This window comes from Venturia canescens, chromosome 11, assembly GCF_019457755.1.
Source record: "Venturia canescens isolate UGA chromosome 11, ASM1945775v1, whole genome shotgun sequence".
NCBI lineage: Eukaryota > Metazoa > Arthropoda > Insecta > Hymenoptera > Ichneumonidae > Venturia > Venturia canescens.
This window is the reverse complement of record NC_057431.1, coordinates 7,359,787-7,376,615: the sequence shown is the minus strand read 5'-3', so window position 1 is coordinate 7,376,615 and position 16,829 is coordinate 7,359,787. Positions and strand designations below refer to the sequence as shown.

The following is a 16,829-nucleotide window of genomic DNA, read 5'->3' as shown; positions in this document are numbered from 1 at the left end:
TTGAGATCATTGATAAATCACGCTGCTTTCTTTCATGTCGAACGTAACGAAGCACAAGGCTTGAGTGAAACAATTATTTCCGAGGACGCTGCAGTAGTACGCGAAAAAATGTAATATTAAAACTGACACGAAGGCAGTTCGTAGTTACAGCCAATAAAACGCATGGGAATCGCGCTGAATTTTCTCGAATTCATGGTGAAACTCGATTTAAATTAGACAAACGTTATTTTTCCTCGTGTATTTTCATAGAAAGTTAGACCCTCTGTATGTATAGTATCAAGGCTCGCTCTCGTGTCGTATAATCTCATTTTCCTTGGTCCTCGAGTCTCTCTCACTGCTTGTACCTTTTTCCACGCTGTACCTCTCGCTATTTCGAGCCTCGAGCACCGACGGTAGTTCCGCCTGCGTAAATGAATCCCATCACCTTTGAAACACTTTCGTACCACTCTCTCTCTCTCTCCCTCCTTCGCGCTCCTTCTTTCTCTATTCTCTCTTCCGCTTTTCTCCTCTGCCTGTTTCCCTGCCTCGTACTTCAAACCAGGATGTTTCGTCGCGTTCCTCTTCTCATATCCTCACTTACGGGAGCGTTCTGTATATACACGGGCAAATTCTTCCGTGTGTAGGTAACGCAACCCGATCTCCTGGCAAGTCGGAGGACGCAGGAAACTACCGCTTCCTCATTTTCAAACGTGCCTCCTCACTTGTAAAGGGCACTTTGATGGCTTTTTTTTATCGAACGCGTAATCTCGATTCGCGATTAAACATTTGGAATTGGACGAATAAGATTGAGGGGTGAATAAATTCAAACAAGGAACGAATCAACTTTTTTAATCGGTTTTTCATAATCTTCGGACGATTCAATTAGCTTTGCAATCGCACTCGGGAGAAATGCTGAAAAAAATTTGTAGTTTTTTGCCTCGAGAACAAGTTTGGTAAATTTGATTATGAGGGAAATGAGCGATCAGAGGAGCCCGAAGATTGCCGAACCTAATTTCGAGTTTCCGGTTCCGGAATGTGGAAAATTCATATTTTTTTTTTTCGTTCTACGAATGTCCCGGTGGAATAAACCTGATCGTTGACTCTGAAAAATTTGATTGCGCGTGGTAAGCTTACACGAAAAAGCCCGTGGCAAGTCACGTTGAGATCGCGACTCGGTAGCCCCGTGAAAATAAATCTCTAAACGTGTGCTGTAAAAGCTCCGGTTTCCGGGTACGCGAGCGAGCGAATATAACTTGATTAGCGCGAATCAGACGAGACATTTTTTTATTTGCGTGTCCTTTTTTAGCTCCAAATAAAATTTTCTCTCCACGCTAAAGATATTAATTTTTTGGATTATTCTCTCTGGCTTGATATCAAAGATGGAATAAATAAATTTTAAACGACATTTTAGTAGCGTGTAGGGGAGAGTTCGAAGCGATAATAAAAAATTTTGGAGATCGAGTTTCGCTCGAATTTTATTAATTTCATGAATGCACGATTATTTGTAGGTTATTATTTCGATTTGGACTTTTCATCGTGGATTCATCGGCACGACTGATTCATTGGCCATTATTCTGGATTTAAATGTCAGCGAAGAATACTCCAAAGTGTAGGAACCTTCTCAAACTTTGACACATTCTTCATCGACTCTGTGTGCTGTTTTAATAATCATTGGAAACGAACCGGTTCCTGAAGACACGTTTCGAGGTAAGAGTTTCATCGATTGAATACACTTTTCACGAACTGTCAAAATCGCATTATTCCAGTGAATCGAAAGGAATTTTTAAAATATTTTACAAATTTTTTCATCGTCTTTTGGTCGGTCTAACAAAAAATGGTCATTGGGAGACTCCGATCGAAAAAAAATTGTGAAAAGTCTCATTTTTCCGGCGAATTTCTTGATGGCAAATTTGAACGAAAATTGCGATAATGCGCTGTGCCAAATTTTTGGAAAAATATTTTCCAACGGACCGAAAAGGAATGAAGAAAACGAAAATTTGTGCCGAACTAAATCTTCGGTGAAAATGATTTCTTCGTCGTAGTAAATATCGACTAAATAAAGGTCGACTCGCCAGTCGAGAAACTCTCAAGTTAGACGGTAAGCTCTTCCTGCCCGAATTTTACAAAATAGTGGCACAATTTTCTCGGATTTCTCATACTCCAGCAGAAGCCGAGTTTTCATTCATTTCATCTCAAGGACACAAAGTCATTTCTCTGCTTCGTCGATGCCAAAAGGACAAAAAATTAAAAAAAAATGCCTTCGTCTCTTCATATCTGACAAGGTTTAACAAAAAATCAAAAGGCCGTTGAAGCAGCATCACAGAAAAATATTTCACTGTTTTGATCGAACGGGAGTCGAATCCTGAATAAATTTGTTTATTTCTATGAAAAAGTATAAAATTTACGCAACAACGTCTATCTATATCGCAATGGATTGCTAAGAAAATATGCGACCGAGAGAATATTTTCTGTTGTCAGGTCCCCTCCACGAAATAAAAATTATTATTGAAAACAGAGATTGAGACCGGACGTGGAACGTTAGATGAGGACGACTAAATCGACTGCGTAGTAAAAATGATGCGTTGCAGCAGCGTCACTAGGAGTGGGAGGCCACGTGCACGGGCCATCAACGCTGACCATGAGCGTCAATGATTGTGCAGAAAATGCAGTGGCTCCTCTCCGGGAAACGATGTGAAGTATACATCGGTATCGAAGATTTGATTGTTTGTCTCGCAATCGCGAAGATAAAGATAAAGAAGAAAAGTGTCAATATCTCTAGATCAGAAGGCGGATATATAAAGCTAAGTCTGCCTGAATTCTGACGTAGTTTAGGTCTGCACGGGCAAAAGAACGAGCGACCGTTAGTGCGAACGTTTCGAGAAGAGTTTACGAGAAAAATATCGAAGCTTTACCGAGCGTGTAAATATCTGAAAAATGGTGTTCTGGGCCCTGGTTCTGGGCGGAGTGGCCGTCGCCCTCGCAGCTTATCACTACCTCGTCGGGGTTCTCAAGTTTTTTGAGAGAAGGGACGTTCCTCATGTGGAGCCACGGATATTGGTGGGCAATATGGGCCCCGTGGTAATGCGACAACGATCGATCGCGGAGCAAGTGAAGAGGATCTACGACAGTCACCCTGAAGCGAAGTACGTGGGATTCCACGACTTCACGATACCGACGATCATGCTGCGTGATCCGGAGGTCATAAAATTCGTGACTGTCAAGAACTTTGACAACTTCGTGAACCACACTGCCCTGGTGGACGACCGGCTGGATCCGTTCTTCGGGAAAAATCTGTTCGGCCTGCGGGACGACAGCTGGCGATCGATGAGATCGATCCTCAGTCCCTCGTTCACCTCGAGCAAGATCAAGGGGATGTTTCACTTGGTGTCGGAATGCGGCGCCAAATTCGCCAACAATCTTAGCTCGAAGAGCCAAGAAATAGAACTGAAAGACAACTTCACGAGGTACACGATGGACGTTATCGCCACAGCAGCCTTCGGCATCACGGTCGACTCGATAAAAAATCCTACCAACGAGTTCTACTTGATGGGACGCGATGCGACCACCTTTGACTACCTCAGGACCATGAAGCTGTTCATGTTCAAAATTTCCCCGTGGCTCTCGAGGCTCTTTCAGATGAGAATCATCCCCCTAAGAGTCGTCGATTTCTTCTTGCACATCGTATCGTCGACTGTGAAAACACGAGAGGCCGAAGGCAAATCGAGAAATGACATGATTCAGCTGATGATGGAAGCGCGCAATTCGGGCAAAGCTCCGAATCTCACAATGGAGGACATGACAGCCCAAGCCTTCATATTCTTTTTTGGCGGCTTCGAGACCACTTCGACAGCGATGTCTTTCGCTGCCCACGAGGTCACGGTCAACCCAGAAGTCCAAGACAAACTTCAGGCCGAGATCGACGATGCTCTCAATGAGAACAACGGACTATTGACCTGGGAAGCTTTCCAAGGCATGCGCTACCTCGAAGCAGTCGTCAACGAAACTCTGAGAAAATACCCCCCGGCGGTAGCTACCGACAGAATCTGCAACAAAGCTATTGAAATTCCAGCTGCGGTACCCGGCGGCAAACCCTTCATGGCGCAACCAGGATCCGTTTTCTGGCTACCTTATTACGGCCTCCACCACGATCCCAAGTACTTCAAAAATCCTGAGGTCTTCGATCCGGAGAGATTCATCGACCCTACAACCGGAAAAATAGTCGAACCGCTCGGCTTCCTGCCGTTTGGAAGCGGACCCCGATTTTGCATTGGCCAAAGATTCGCTTTGATGGAAGTCAAATTGGCTATTTTTTATCTGTTTTCAAAAAATCGACTGGAACCTTGCTCGAAGACCGAAAACCCAATTACGTTGAATCGAAAAAATTTTACAATGACAGCCGAAAACGACTTTTGGGTGAAAATTTCTCCGAGACATTGAAAATCGTGATAAATAATGTACTTTTTTCTAATAAACTTCAAACGCTGATGAACAAATTCAATGACTTTACGAAAAATGTTCTTTTTTTGAAGCTATAATACAAAAAGTTACTTTCTTCGTGACTGAATTGCCATTTAACACCGTTTTTCTTAAATTTACTCATTTCCAAATTACGGGTTTTTCCAAGTTTTCTCTATTTCGTTCGCTCCAACATTTTTTGTTTTCAAGTTTGTGGCGATGACAACGACCGCATCTGAGGCTGGAGCCATTTCCGTGCCTTCATTTTCCACACAGCAAATGAGTTTTTATAACAAAATATTTTTCATAAAAAAACGGTTCAAACGTGTTTTTCGGTACTGAACACACAGCGGGGCCAAAACGTGCGTTTCACTGCGATCTGCTGATGGGAGATCTTTCTCCATGGTTAATTTCCCTGAAAACGGTGCTCGACGAATTTCGGTTTCTCAATACCGACTATGAAAACGCTGGAAAACGAGTTATAAGTTTTGAAGGAAAAAAAAACAATTTTTTTTACGAAAAAATTCGTTTGCGGTGTTGAATCCACATTCCAAAGACATCGATACGAGAACTCATCTATTTTGGTACTTTTATCGGTTGGTGATCGCGCTGTAGCATCAGAATCGTTCGATGAAGCGACAAGAGGTAACATACCTCAGACCTGTTGTGCAAGTGTTTGTTTTGATAAATTGCAATTAGCCCGAATTACATCACCGTAGTTGTGGCGCTCGATCGTAAATTCGTTTCCAGCAGTCTCGACTGCAACGATTATTCGTTCTGTAAAAGAATAATAAGCGCAACTTGCGAATTCTTCCTGATTCGTTCAACTTTTATTTTATCGCTCATAAAGACAAACGTGGCTTCTTATGCCATTGAGAACATCCGTTCGATCGTCGTCCCAATGAACGTATAGAGCAACGCGATGGCCCGACTGCTGACGAGTTAATTGGCGCTTATTCCACGTATTTCTCTCGCTCACAAACTCGACGTCAACTATGCAATCCACGTTTTTATTTCAAATTTATTCTTGTCTCTGGCACTCCCATCGAGCTGGGCTGTGCATATATGAATGATGCAAAACGATCAGTTTTGTATGATGATGTTCTATCACAAAGTTATTCCTTTGCAAATAGAGTTCTTTATATAAAAAAAAAAAAAATCAAGGCCATTCGAGCGATTTTTTTTCATTTCAATTAATATTTCAGACCACCGTATCACACGATATTGTGTAGAATATTGAGGTGAGGCGCGTGAAAAACCACGGGAAAATCGAAACTCGAATTAGTTTTGTTTTTGTTAAAGTTAAATTGTTCGGAATTTTTTGAAATTGATGTGAAAGATGAAAATGCTGGAAAATGGTCGGAGTGAAGATATCTACGTGGACTGAGCGTCGAATTGGCAATAGAACTACCCGATAGAATAAATTTTGAATGGAAAGATTCCGCAGGGTATAATAAAACCGAAAAAAAAATCCAAAGGCATTACAATGAAGTTGAAGTCTTCAGATGAAGAAAAAAATCTAATGAAAACGATGTTTTAAAACATTTGAAACGATAAAAATCCATTTGCATAACGCTTATTCATCAGAAATTTAATATCACGAGGGATTCGTAATAGAGAAAATATTTTGAAAGACCCAAGAAGTTTTTCTTTTCAAATTTACTATTTTCGAGGTGAAAATCGTGTCGAAGAACAAAGTTGAATTTCGGGTCACTGTGATTCTCCTTAATTCCTAAACATCAATTTTATTTTCGTTATCTTTTCAGGTCAGTGGAACAAGCTCCTTGATGTTGTTAAAAATTTCGATTCGAAAAATGAGAACATAATGAACAAAGTTTGGAGCGAATAACGCAATCGCTAAAACTACGTTCGTTATCCAATCGACACGCGCTCGGTTGCTATAATATTGAGCAACGCACCAAGGCCTTCGTCGACCGACCTTGACTCCTCGCATCAAACTGCTCGCCATTGCTGACGAGCTCTTTGATTTCTTTCACCAGCAACGAAGCGAACGTGACACTTTTCATTGCAACAAATTGACCGAATTTTCTCCATATTTCAATCTGCGATGTTCAAACACGTGCGTTACAATAAACACAACTGACGAGTCTCAGCGCAGTAATCGATGTAGAAAATAAAAAATGAGACGAACGTCGGTTTGGTGTCATCGTTAGGCACGCCCAAGATAGACAGAGCTAATGAGAATTAAATTGTGATTTCGTTGCGCAACGTAAATGAATTTTAATGACTCACGACGCTGATTAGATTCGTGACAAAAATGGCGGACGATTGTCCGGATAATTTAATCACGTTCGAAATGAACTTCGCGATGATCAGCACAGATATTTGGGAACAGGCTTCGCCTGATCGATGTTTTCCCAAGCTGGATTGTGCCGGCTTTTGACCAAACAAGGCGAAGGAAGGGAAATGGTAGAAAAGATGAAATTTCGTGGCTTGGTTTGCTGCTTCGAGTGCTTTCGAATCCTCGATCATAAAGTTAAACAACTCGCTTCGGGAAATTGGCTGTTTGCAATCGTTTCAAGTGAGCCTTGCGTCGCTTTTTCCTCGTCTCCTTCTCTCTCATTCGCCACACAAGTTTTCTGTAATTAACGCAACGAATCATGCTGCTTTCGGCCATCGGGGACTGTCAAAGGTCTGTGATGTTCAGTGATTTGCCAAAATGCCATCTAACTAAGCTTCGACTCCCATCGTCGCGAAGACGTTCAAGCCAGAAAACAAGGGACAACAAGCTCTACCCAGCCGTTTGACAACTCATAAAATTACTTTAGGGGACACCAGAGCAAAACGGAGTGCCTGAGGAAGTATTCTGCTTTTTAGAATTTTTATAAGCTTCATCTATTACCAACACCAATAAATATACTGTAATTTTTGTCAAAAAAATAAAAAATAACCAAATTTCTTGCCTCACAATGGAGAACCTCTCTAAAAAGAAATTTTTTCATTCACTACTATTTCAATCCTAGGAACCTTGTCTACTTCTTTTAAAAGAAGTCGAAAAAAACTAGAGTTCCTACAAAATTTTCCATACTTTATTACTATTATTTTTTATTTATTTATTTTTGAATTTTTATAATTTACTATTTTTTTTAATCGCTGTCTTCTATCTTTCATTTATATTTAGTTTAATAAATAATGCATGTGTGAAATTATTCACTAATGCTTACCATTTCCTATTTTCCAATGTTCATTTTTTGTGCAAAATTTCTTCTTTTTCTTCCTCTTTGATTGAAAAGAATTTTTTTAAATATTCTTTTTTCTTTTTCCGAATGAAATATACCAAATAACAAGAATGAAAGGAAAAATAATTTTTGTTATTTTTTCAGTACCTCGCTTTGCTCTGGTCTCCCCTATTTCTGTCTTGAGATGTCCGTACAGTGAGGGGAAGCCCAGCTATTCGTTGGACGTGTCATAGTTATCGCCTAGAAATAAATCGTATGGCCATAGTCGATCGATCGCAATAACAAGCTGGCAATGCCTGATGTTTTCTCGTTAGCTAATGATAAACCGAAGGTCTTTGCCCATTTTTTTTTAAGCACCTTCGCGAATGAAGATTCGGAGCATAAGAATCTCGATTTGTCGTTATATTAACGACGAAAAGAGCGCCTCCCTCGTGAATAAAGTTTGATGGCCTCGGTCGTCGAGTAAATACGTAGCAGAAAACGTGCTCTGTGAATGCAAGGGTCAAGGAAAAAAGGAGGGCAAGGAGAAGAGAAGAGGGCTCAAGATTATGAGATTGTGTGCGTTTGAGTTCTCACTTGGGATGAATCCCGAAGAGGACATGATCGCTCGAGGGCATTTTGCTGAGGAGCGGAGTATTTACGAGATCATTTTCTGAGCGTAACGAATGATGAGCAGCCCGTGTGATGTGCGATGCGGAGGAAGCAGAATCGTGATTGCAGGAACGCTGTTTCTGGACAAGCGGACTATTTATCGTTGGGCAATGAGAAGGAGATCTCAAATCATGCAAATTATCTGTAAGAAAGGAAATTTACCGAGAATAAGAGTAAAGCATAGTAATTGCGAGGAGAACCAAAATTACGTAATGGACACAACGGAAGTAGATTAAGGAGTTTCGGTACAGGCGATACAATGTTGCCATGCTAATCCATGCTAAAAAAATTAAAAAATTCAAAAAGTTCAGAATTTTATAAAATTTGGTGAACATATTCTTTAGTGCCAAATTTGACGACACAAATTTTTTAAGATTTTTCTTCTACACAGTTATCGAGTAATTGATCACTAAAGTTTACGTGTATAAGCATAGCGTTTCCATATATATAGGTATACATTCCGGGCATGAGAAATCTGCTTTAATGCGTAATTACTCGATAACTAAGTAGAAGAAAATTTTGAAAAAATTTGAGTTTTCGCACTTGATGTTGAAGAACATTATCACCAAATTTCATCAATTTCTTAATATTTTGACTTCTGTACTGAAACTCCTTAAGAGCATCGAAACGACAGCAGTGAACAGTAACGAGGACAGCAGCTTAGCATTGTTTCTACAAAAAAAACTTTACATTGATTATTCAGAAAGTTTGTAATATTTGAGTTCTTGAAAGTTGGACGAGTTTTGTCCGATTAAATGATTTGAGGTAGTCCGCTAGTTTAATACGCAAAGTAACTGCGGAGAGTTTTTTGGTATGAGCGAACAGTAAAATTGGATAATTGAGATTTTTCCTCAGTTTTATAATTCCGTTTTGTTTTGCAATGTGGACGAGATCTCCGGTTGACACTGCAAGTTTGAGGGGCGAAAAATGAGATAGTTCGCATCAGTTCGGTACGATTTATCTCTGGTCCAGGAAAGGAGCAAAACATTCTGATGTTTTATCGGTCCTCAGGGTCGCATAAAGACGATAGCAGGCTCAATCGTCGTTTCAGAGATTGTCCACGTGTTTTTTACGCAGCTTCTTATTACCCGGAGCCAAAGCCCTCGCAGCTAAGAACTTCAAACCCTCCTGACAGACAACTCAGATATATAAACATGCCGAATAACTTGAGGAGCCAAGGGGAATCCCTTAACGGAGGAATCTCTGAATCTTCGAGCCTTCCGAATTTCGAGCCGGCCTACTTACCCCCAAGTGGAAAAGGCATCATTCCGTTCAGCCCGGAACTCAACACGTCATGGGAGATCAAGATTTGTGGATGAAATATGAACGCAAACTCTTGGTACAAACGGTATTTTCTGTTAATTCAATTGCATGGATAAGTTAATGGGGCAAACCCATGGTCAAATTCAATCGAACGATTGTCTTCATTTTTCATATCAATTACTTTCCACCGAATATTCATTGTCACTTTCAACTTTTTTAATCTTGTAATACAAACTAATTTAATAGCAATTTGCTAAAAGGGGCTAAAATGTTATGTCAACGATATACAAACATCTGCAAATTGTGTCTAAAACTTGTGTCTTGGACGTTTTTTTGAATACTTTATCTCAATTTTCATTTCCTTCAAATAAACTGTGGCAATACCCTGAAAATTGCTACAATCGCGACGTTTTTCAATTTTTTTTTTTTCTTTTTTTAATGTTCGATGAATGAGTGGCGCGAAATTATAATTTTTTGATTTTGACGACGTACTTTGGATGACTCCTTAAAACAACAGTTACAAGCGAGTGGCATTTTTTTCTCAAATCGGCCCTAAGCCACTGGAAAATTTTCAACGCAATGTTTGCTATTTGCATGTTTCTGAACAATGAGACGTACACGAGGCATGCACATTGGTACATGAAAACTCAGCAGCGCAGAGCAGAGCGTTACAATGAAAGCAAACAGAAATTCGACATCCAGTAAAGCGCGCACTTGTTTCGCAACCGGATTAACCTCGTTGTTATCATTGTATCTCTCGCATTGTTATAGGCAGGCTCTTTCGCTACATATAGCTTATTATCCCTCTCGCATCCTTTTCCTATTTATGCAGCAAAACGTGCAGCGAAAGGGTCGATTAATTTAATGACAACAGCAACTTCACCTATGGGGGGTTCCAATCACCGATGGTCGCTCCCATACACTTGGATTCAGGATGAAATTCACGGTTGAACAGCTTCGCATTGTCGTTTGGTCGGGAATAGTTTTGCTGAATCATCAGTTGAGGAAGTCGATGAAGCTTCAGACGTTTACGTCATTTACAATCTAAACCGTTGAAAATAAGGCAAAAAACGATGCAACTCAATTTGTGAGGGATCGAATTGTGTATGAAATACATTTTTGGCCATTTTTTTCTTGAGTGGATTACTCTCCGAAACAACTTAAAAATGGGCATTTGAAGCGTATCAATGCAAGCTCGAAAACGCGTTTATGACGGTTACGGTCTTAGTCGTTGGCAAGCGGGGTGGGGATCAAATGTTGGAATGACTAAAATTTCGAACAGCTAAAATCTCGAATTTATAAATTTCGAATGATAATATGGAGACGGATAGATTCAACTAGAGCTTTGAATGCCGAAAATAAATAAAGCAGAAACTGCAAGGTTCGAAGCACCTTTACATCGAAAATAGAATGTAACAATCGCCCATAGAACGATGACTGAAATATCGATTTTTCGAAAATTCGACTATCAGTCTTTCGATTCATAAATTACTATAGTCAGCGATACTGTGAAAATTTACAATTTTGAAAATATAATAACGAAAGACCAAATATTACTGAGGTTGAACTACTGAAACACCAAAAGGTCGAATGGTCAAAATAGCGAAACGTTAGAAAGTCGATCGATCATAATAAAGAAATGCAGCGGAGCTCCAAATACACGCGTCTCACTCACTCACTTACTCAGACCGGTGATCTCCAATTTTAAACATCGCCATTTTGACTTTCGCCTTTTCGAGCTATCGCTATTCCGCATATCTAAGTTTTATAGGCTCGAAAAATTCACTTTCGATTTTTTGCTACTCTATATTCTGGTCTGTCTGTAAAACAATTACTCTCCATTTTGAATTCGAAAATATGAACTTTTGACATTCGTACGGTCTGTAAAAATTGCATTCGAAATGCAAACTATCGAAATATATATTTTCGAATAAATGCGAATTCAAAGAAAAAATATTCGATTAAAGACGTAATCTGCTAAATAGTCGATCGGGAATAAGAATTTCGAATTACTTATATTTCTCCAATCTTACATGACGAATTTATTAATTTCGAAATATCGACCATTCTACAATTCGGTTATTCGAAATTTCGAACCCCACCCGGCAAGCGAACAAAAATACTTGGAATCGTTTTCGAACGAACAGAATTTCCTAGCAAAATTTCATTCCATTTGTTTCGGTCATTCGATTTAATCAGATAAAAAATAAAATACAAATTAAAAAAAGTCCCCGAGAGGACTCTCGAGAAACGATTAGAAAAAGTACATAAAGTTTTTAAACTTAAAACTAATTTCCACTGAATTAACTCAATTAATTGTTACCATATCTCAAAGCGTTCTGGCTCTGTAACTGCGATTCTCTTTCGTAATATTCAATAACTCTTCACTCAGCACGCAAAACAGTTAAAAATATTCTCATTTCGAGGCTCGTTCATGAACTATTTATCGACATAACCATTGGAAATAGGACACACTGTATAGATGCGCGAAACAATGCGGTATTCATTGACCGAGAGTACATTTTTCCCATTACCGAGTAATGTGTGTATGAGAAAAACAATAATTTTAATGATGCAACGCTGCATATTTATCGGCCGAATTATTATTTTATAGGCGCCTGTGGAATAGAGTCGAACTTATCATTGAGAACCCTTCGGGACTCATATTTGTGTTATTATTCAAAATAATTACGTGGAAGCGAAGAAAAGTGAGAACTGATATGAAAAAATTATATCGATTGCAGATAATTTGATTCCGTTATCAGACATGCCTTCAATCTGATGGAAAAAAAACGAATTTCTCCACGTTTTTCAAGAAATATCATCGTCTAAACAATTCCTAAATCGATGCAGCATGACGATGTCACTTCCAACCCGTGAAACAAATGAGAATTGACACTCGTCAATTTTTTTATACGTTCACTTGACAACTTTCAATCTGTTACGTTCCGGTAGAAGATATTGAATTAGCTGGGAACGCAACGCGGTATTGACTCTTCTTTAGGGTCAAGACACTCAAGTCCTTTACTCAGGGACGAGAGCCACGTCTGTCGAATGTGCGGGAGTGCAAAAATGATTTTTGCGAGTTTCTAGATGATGTAGGCTCTGATGGATGGGAGGTTAACCTTGAGCGGTGTGACGATGATATATTTTATTATAAGTTTGTAAATAAGTACTCACAAGATAGTTTCTCGGTTTATAGGCTGATGGATATTTTATTTGGTCGGATTTCTCCTGAATTTCCTGGTTTACAGTCGGCCGGTACAAAACGTCGTCGTAGGGGTTTCAAGTTACAACTTGTTGATGAATAAACTTATTATTTATAATTAAGTTCTAAACTTTTACAAAGTGTTAACTCTAGTATTAATTGACTCGTGGAGTATTTGATTGAGTTCGCGGATTCTAGTGAAAATTCACAAGTCTTGATCGAGACGAAAATTCGGAAATAATTGAACGTAGTAATGACACCGAAAAATAATGCGCTCGGACGTCGTTTGACCTGGTTTAAGGAGGTTGAACGGTATCTTATGTTAAAACTATTTTCCAACTTTGCACATTAAAATTTTTTAAACAGAAAGCTTAAGACAGTATTAAACTTCTGGCGGGATATGCCGATGATTCGCCGTCGTGAAATTGAAATATATTTAGTGTTGAAGTTTGCAATTTTTTGAAAGCTTCCATAAGAGCCCATGTTTAACCTTGTCATTATACCAACAATGAAATTTTCACGTAAATTTCGTAAATTTTCAATTCATTAATTTGGAATAATAAAATCTAATGTATTTTTCGTATGATGTCCTATATATGTCGCTTCAACTTCCTTAAATAACCCTTGCCCCCGTTTTGGGGCTTTCTTGCTATTGGCTGATTCTTTGGTGGGGTGATCCTGACTTATTCCTTTTCGCTTGCAAAAATAGTATATTACACGCCTAGGGAGGGAAAGTAGACTACTTCAAACCGCGGGCAGAATTGTCACCCTCCCCTGCTTCGGCTCGGGTGCGATCTAAAATTTCATTCCCGTGGAGTGTATACTATTTTTCACCACACATGCACCGAAAATGCAACCTTCCGATTTCGGAAAGTTGAACTTTGAAAGTTGGCCTCGCGGCTTACAGCATCGCAGTACTATATTTAAGTGCACGTGCCGCTTTTCTTCTGACCATGAATTTTTATATTATCGGAACCTCTTTTTTTTTTATCTGTTCCTCTGTTGAAACTTCATTTCCCAAATATTGTTGACACATATGAAGGGGGCCCAATTATTTCTTTATCAACTTCTCGAATAAACTGTTGGTGGGCGTACTACGTTTAAAAATATTATTTTTTTCACTTCCTTTTTTTCTACTGCGTCCAATAAATGGTCAGTATGTAACAAATCGTTTCAAGTGGACAGAATGGATTTGGCCACGGCCGAAAGTCAACTACAACGAAAGAGCATTGCTTAAGGAAGTTGAGGCTGTACAGTCTTTTTATTACCCAAAAGTGATGACCTGTACCTTTCAAAAGTTAGGCCAGTTTACAGTTTGGCAATGTTGCATACACTTTAAAGAAAAGTTGGGGGAAAAAAGACGAAAAACTGGTGAAAGCTCAGTCGAAAACACGAACAGTGACGATCCTAGCCTCAAAAAACTGCACGGAAAACAGATTATTATTAATGTAATCTCAGCAAATCTCCTAATAAATCTGAAAAAAATTGACATTATTCGGCAAGCCTTGCTCATGTTGCCCAAAAAATTTCATATTTTTAGCATCATTTTTAACGGAGATATCACTGAATGTGTCTTGACTTCCATAAGATTACATGTTATTTGGCCCAAATTGTTATTGATTTTTCTCAGCAACGACGCTCCTAAACTGTCTGAAAATTTAACTGATTTTTTTTACACTTCACTTTATAAGATGCAATCGGTTTAAAAGCGGTGACATCATTTTCATTCTAATGCCTCAACTTCCTTAAAATAGAAATGATCCAGATTGAAGGTGTGAATGAAAGAGGGTATTGTTATAGACTCATTTCCAGACCATTCATCAATGAAGATCTTCAGAGATCGAAAGACTTTTACATCCGAATCTTTCAGAATGGACACAAACGAGGTTTCGCACGTTGTCTCTCTCGACCATGGGCGCGCCACTAGAGGAGGTAGTCCCGAGATGTTCGATATTCTTTCGCCAAATCATCGAATCTCAGGATTCGCTAAACGTATTTACATGCGCCAAAGACTGATTGAAGCAGAAAAATCGCCATCAGTTTTCAGATTTTCAACTGCAACGGTTTATTCGTCAAAACGATTTGATAAACGCTATGACGTCGTAAAGCGGCATATTCGCGTACACAGAAGTGTGGCAGGGCTCGCGCTGGCTTTTCTTCTACACGCTGGTTCTTTCTTTAGACAATTAGTCTCTTGATTTACTGAACAAAAATATTTGCCGTGAAGTTACTTACGTATTAAGCTTATTACCTACGGAATTACCTGTAAAAAATCACAACTAAAGATGTTTTGGTATGAAAATATTCACTTAAAAATTCAGAAAAAATAGTGTCATAGCAACATCTGAGAGCATTTTTGACCGAAACTCATATTCATAACGTTGTCGAGCATTGCATTTGCAAGTGGAAAGTTTAGTAGGTACAAAAAATGCCCGCTAACGATAGCAATTTATATGCAACGTTGAAGCTCGAAACTTCATCGTCCGGTCGATAAAATTATCCTCGCATTGGCGAAAACATGCTTGTATGAAAGAATTTTAACAACAATTCTCTGGCAACGGACAAAGCTAAACAGGTAATTTTACATCAGCAATGATAAGCCACGTGCAAAGAACTACAAAACATTGAGTTCATTACAGCACAGACGGCCTTCGATAAAGAGCTTAGTTGACGTGTATAGAAAGTTCGCACGACGGTATATCTCATATTCATTTCCTAAACATATATAAACTGATCGTTGAACATATTCTCGACTGGAAGTTGGGCGGTCCATTTGACGAGTAAAAAATTCTGTCGAAATAATAATAAGTACTCTGTAAACCCTGGTTTCTCTTTAAATACAAGCTTAATGTGGATAGATGGAATTCTACCCAGCAATACGAAGCTCGAATTCCTGTTGGTTGTTGTCATCCTTCATGCTTTCGTAGAGAATATATCGGGGCATAGCTTCTCCAATGTTGACGCGGACCAGCATCAGACTATGGTACAATTTCACCAACATTAGAATACGAATCAAGTTTAACATCATCAGGCTACGCAGCATCTCGACCAGGATCTGACTACGCATCGAGATCGCCGCCATCATATTACAGAAGGACAAAGCCAACCGGATCATCACACAGATACACGTCGTTAAAACCATACTACACGACATCTACATATTAACAGTGATATACAGATCAAACCCACCGGCATCTTATGGATCACCATCTCAAGCATCATATTACGGATCAACATCGCCAGTATTCAATTTCGGATCAATATCACCAGCATCCGATTTCGGATCAAGATCGCCAGCATCCGACGACAGATCGAGTTCGCCAGCCTCTGATTACGGTACGACATCACCAGCATCAGATGGTGGGTCCACTCCGCCAGCGACCGGTTCCATATTAACAGCATTAGCACCCGAAGACGGATCGACATCGGTTGCATACGAAAATAGATCGAGTTCCCAGGCATCTGAATACGGTTCGACATCATCAGCATCAGATGATGGATTAACATCGCCAGCAACCAGCTTAAAATCAAAATCACCAACATCATATGGTGGGTCCACTCCGCCAGGGTCCGGTTCCATATTAACAGCATCAGCACCCGAAGACGGATCGACATTGGTTGCATACGAAAATAGATCGAGTTCCCAGGCATCTGAATACGGTTCGACATCATCAGCATCAGATGATGGATTAACATCGCCAGCAACCAGCTTAAAATCAAAATCACGAACATCATATGGTGGGTCCACTCCGCCAGGGTCCGGTTCAATACTAACATCATCAGAACCCGAATTCGGATCAACATCGCCTGCATCCGAAGACAGACCGAGTTCCCCAGCATCTGATTACGGTTCCACCTCACCAGCAATCGACTCCAGATTGAGGTCGTCATCTCATTATGGTTTAACATCACCATCATCCGATTTGGGATCATCATCGCGAGCATCCGACGACAGATCGGGTTCGCCAGCCATCTTATTACGGTTTGACATCACCAGCATCTGATCTACGATCTCCATCGCACACGCCTGGCTCAGGATCAACATCACCGGCATCAGCTGACAGATCAACAAC

At 39.7% G+C, this 16,829-nt stretch overlaps 1 protein-coding gene and 1 long non-coding RNA gene across 2 annotated transcripts; both read left to right on the top strand.

Annotated features, from left to right (window-relative positions):
* The first annotated feature begins 1,496 nt into the window (after positions 1–1,496).
* Positions 1,497–7,365, top strand: LOC122418067 (uncharacterized). The gene is made up of 2 exons (XR_006262427.1): positions 1,497–1,686; positions 6,201–7,365. It is a non-coding gene; the product is annotated as an uncharacterized lncRNA (long non-coding RNA).
* On the top strand, positions 2,786–4,472 carry LOC122418066 (cytochrome P450 9e2-like). The gene has a single exon (XM_043432077.1). The coding sequence runs from the start codon at positions 2,914–2,916 to the stop codon at positions 4,414–4,416; it is 1,503 nt and encodes a 500-aa protein (XP_043288012.1). The 5' UTR covers positions 2,786–2,913; the 3' UTR covers positions 4,417–4,472.
* Positions 7,366–16,829: the final 9,464 nt, after the last annotated feature.

Excerpts from the sequence above, each read along its gene's own strand:
- LOC122418066 (XM_043432077.1), top strand. The coding sequence starts at position 2,914 with ATGGTGTTCTGGGCCCTGGTTCTGGGCGGAGTGGCCGTCGCCCTCGCA.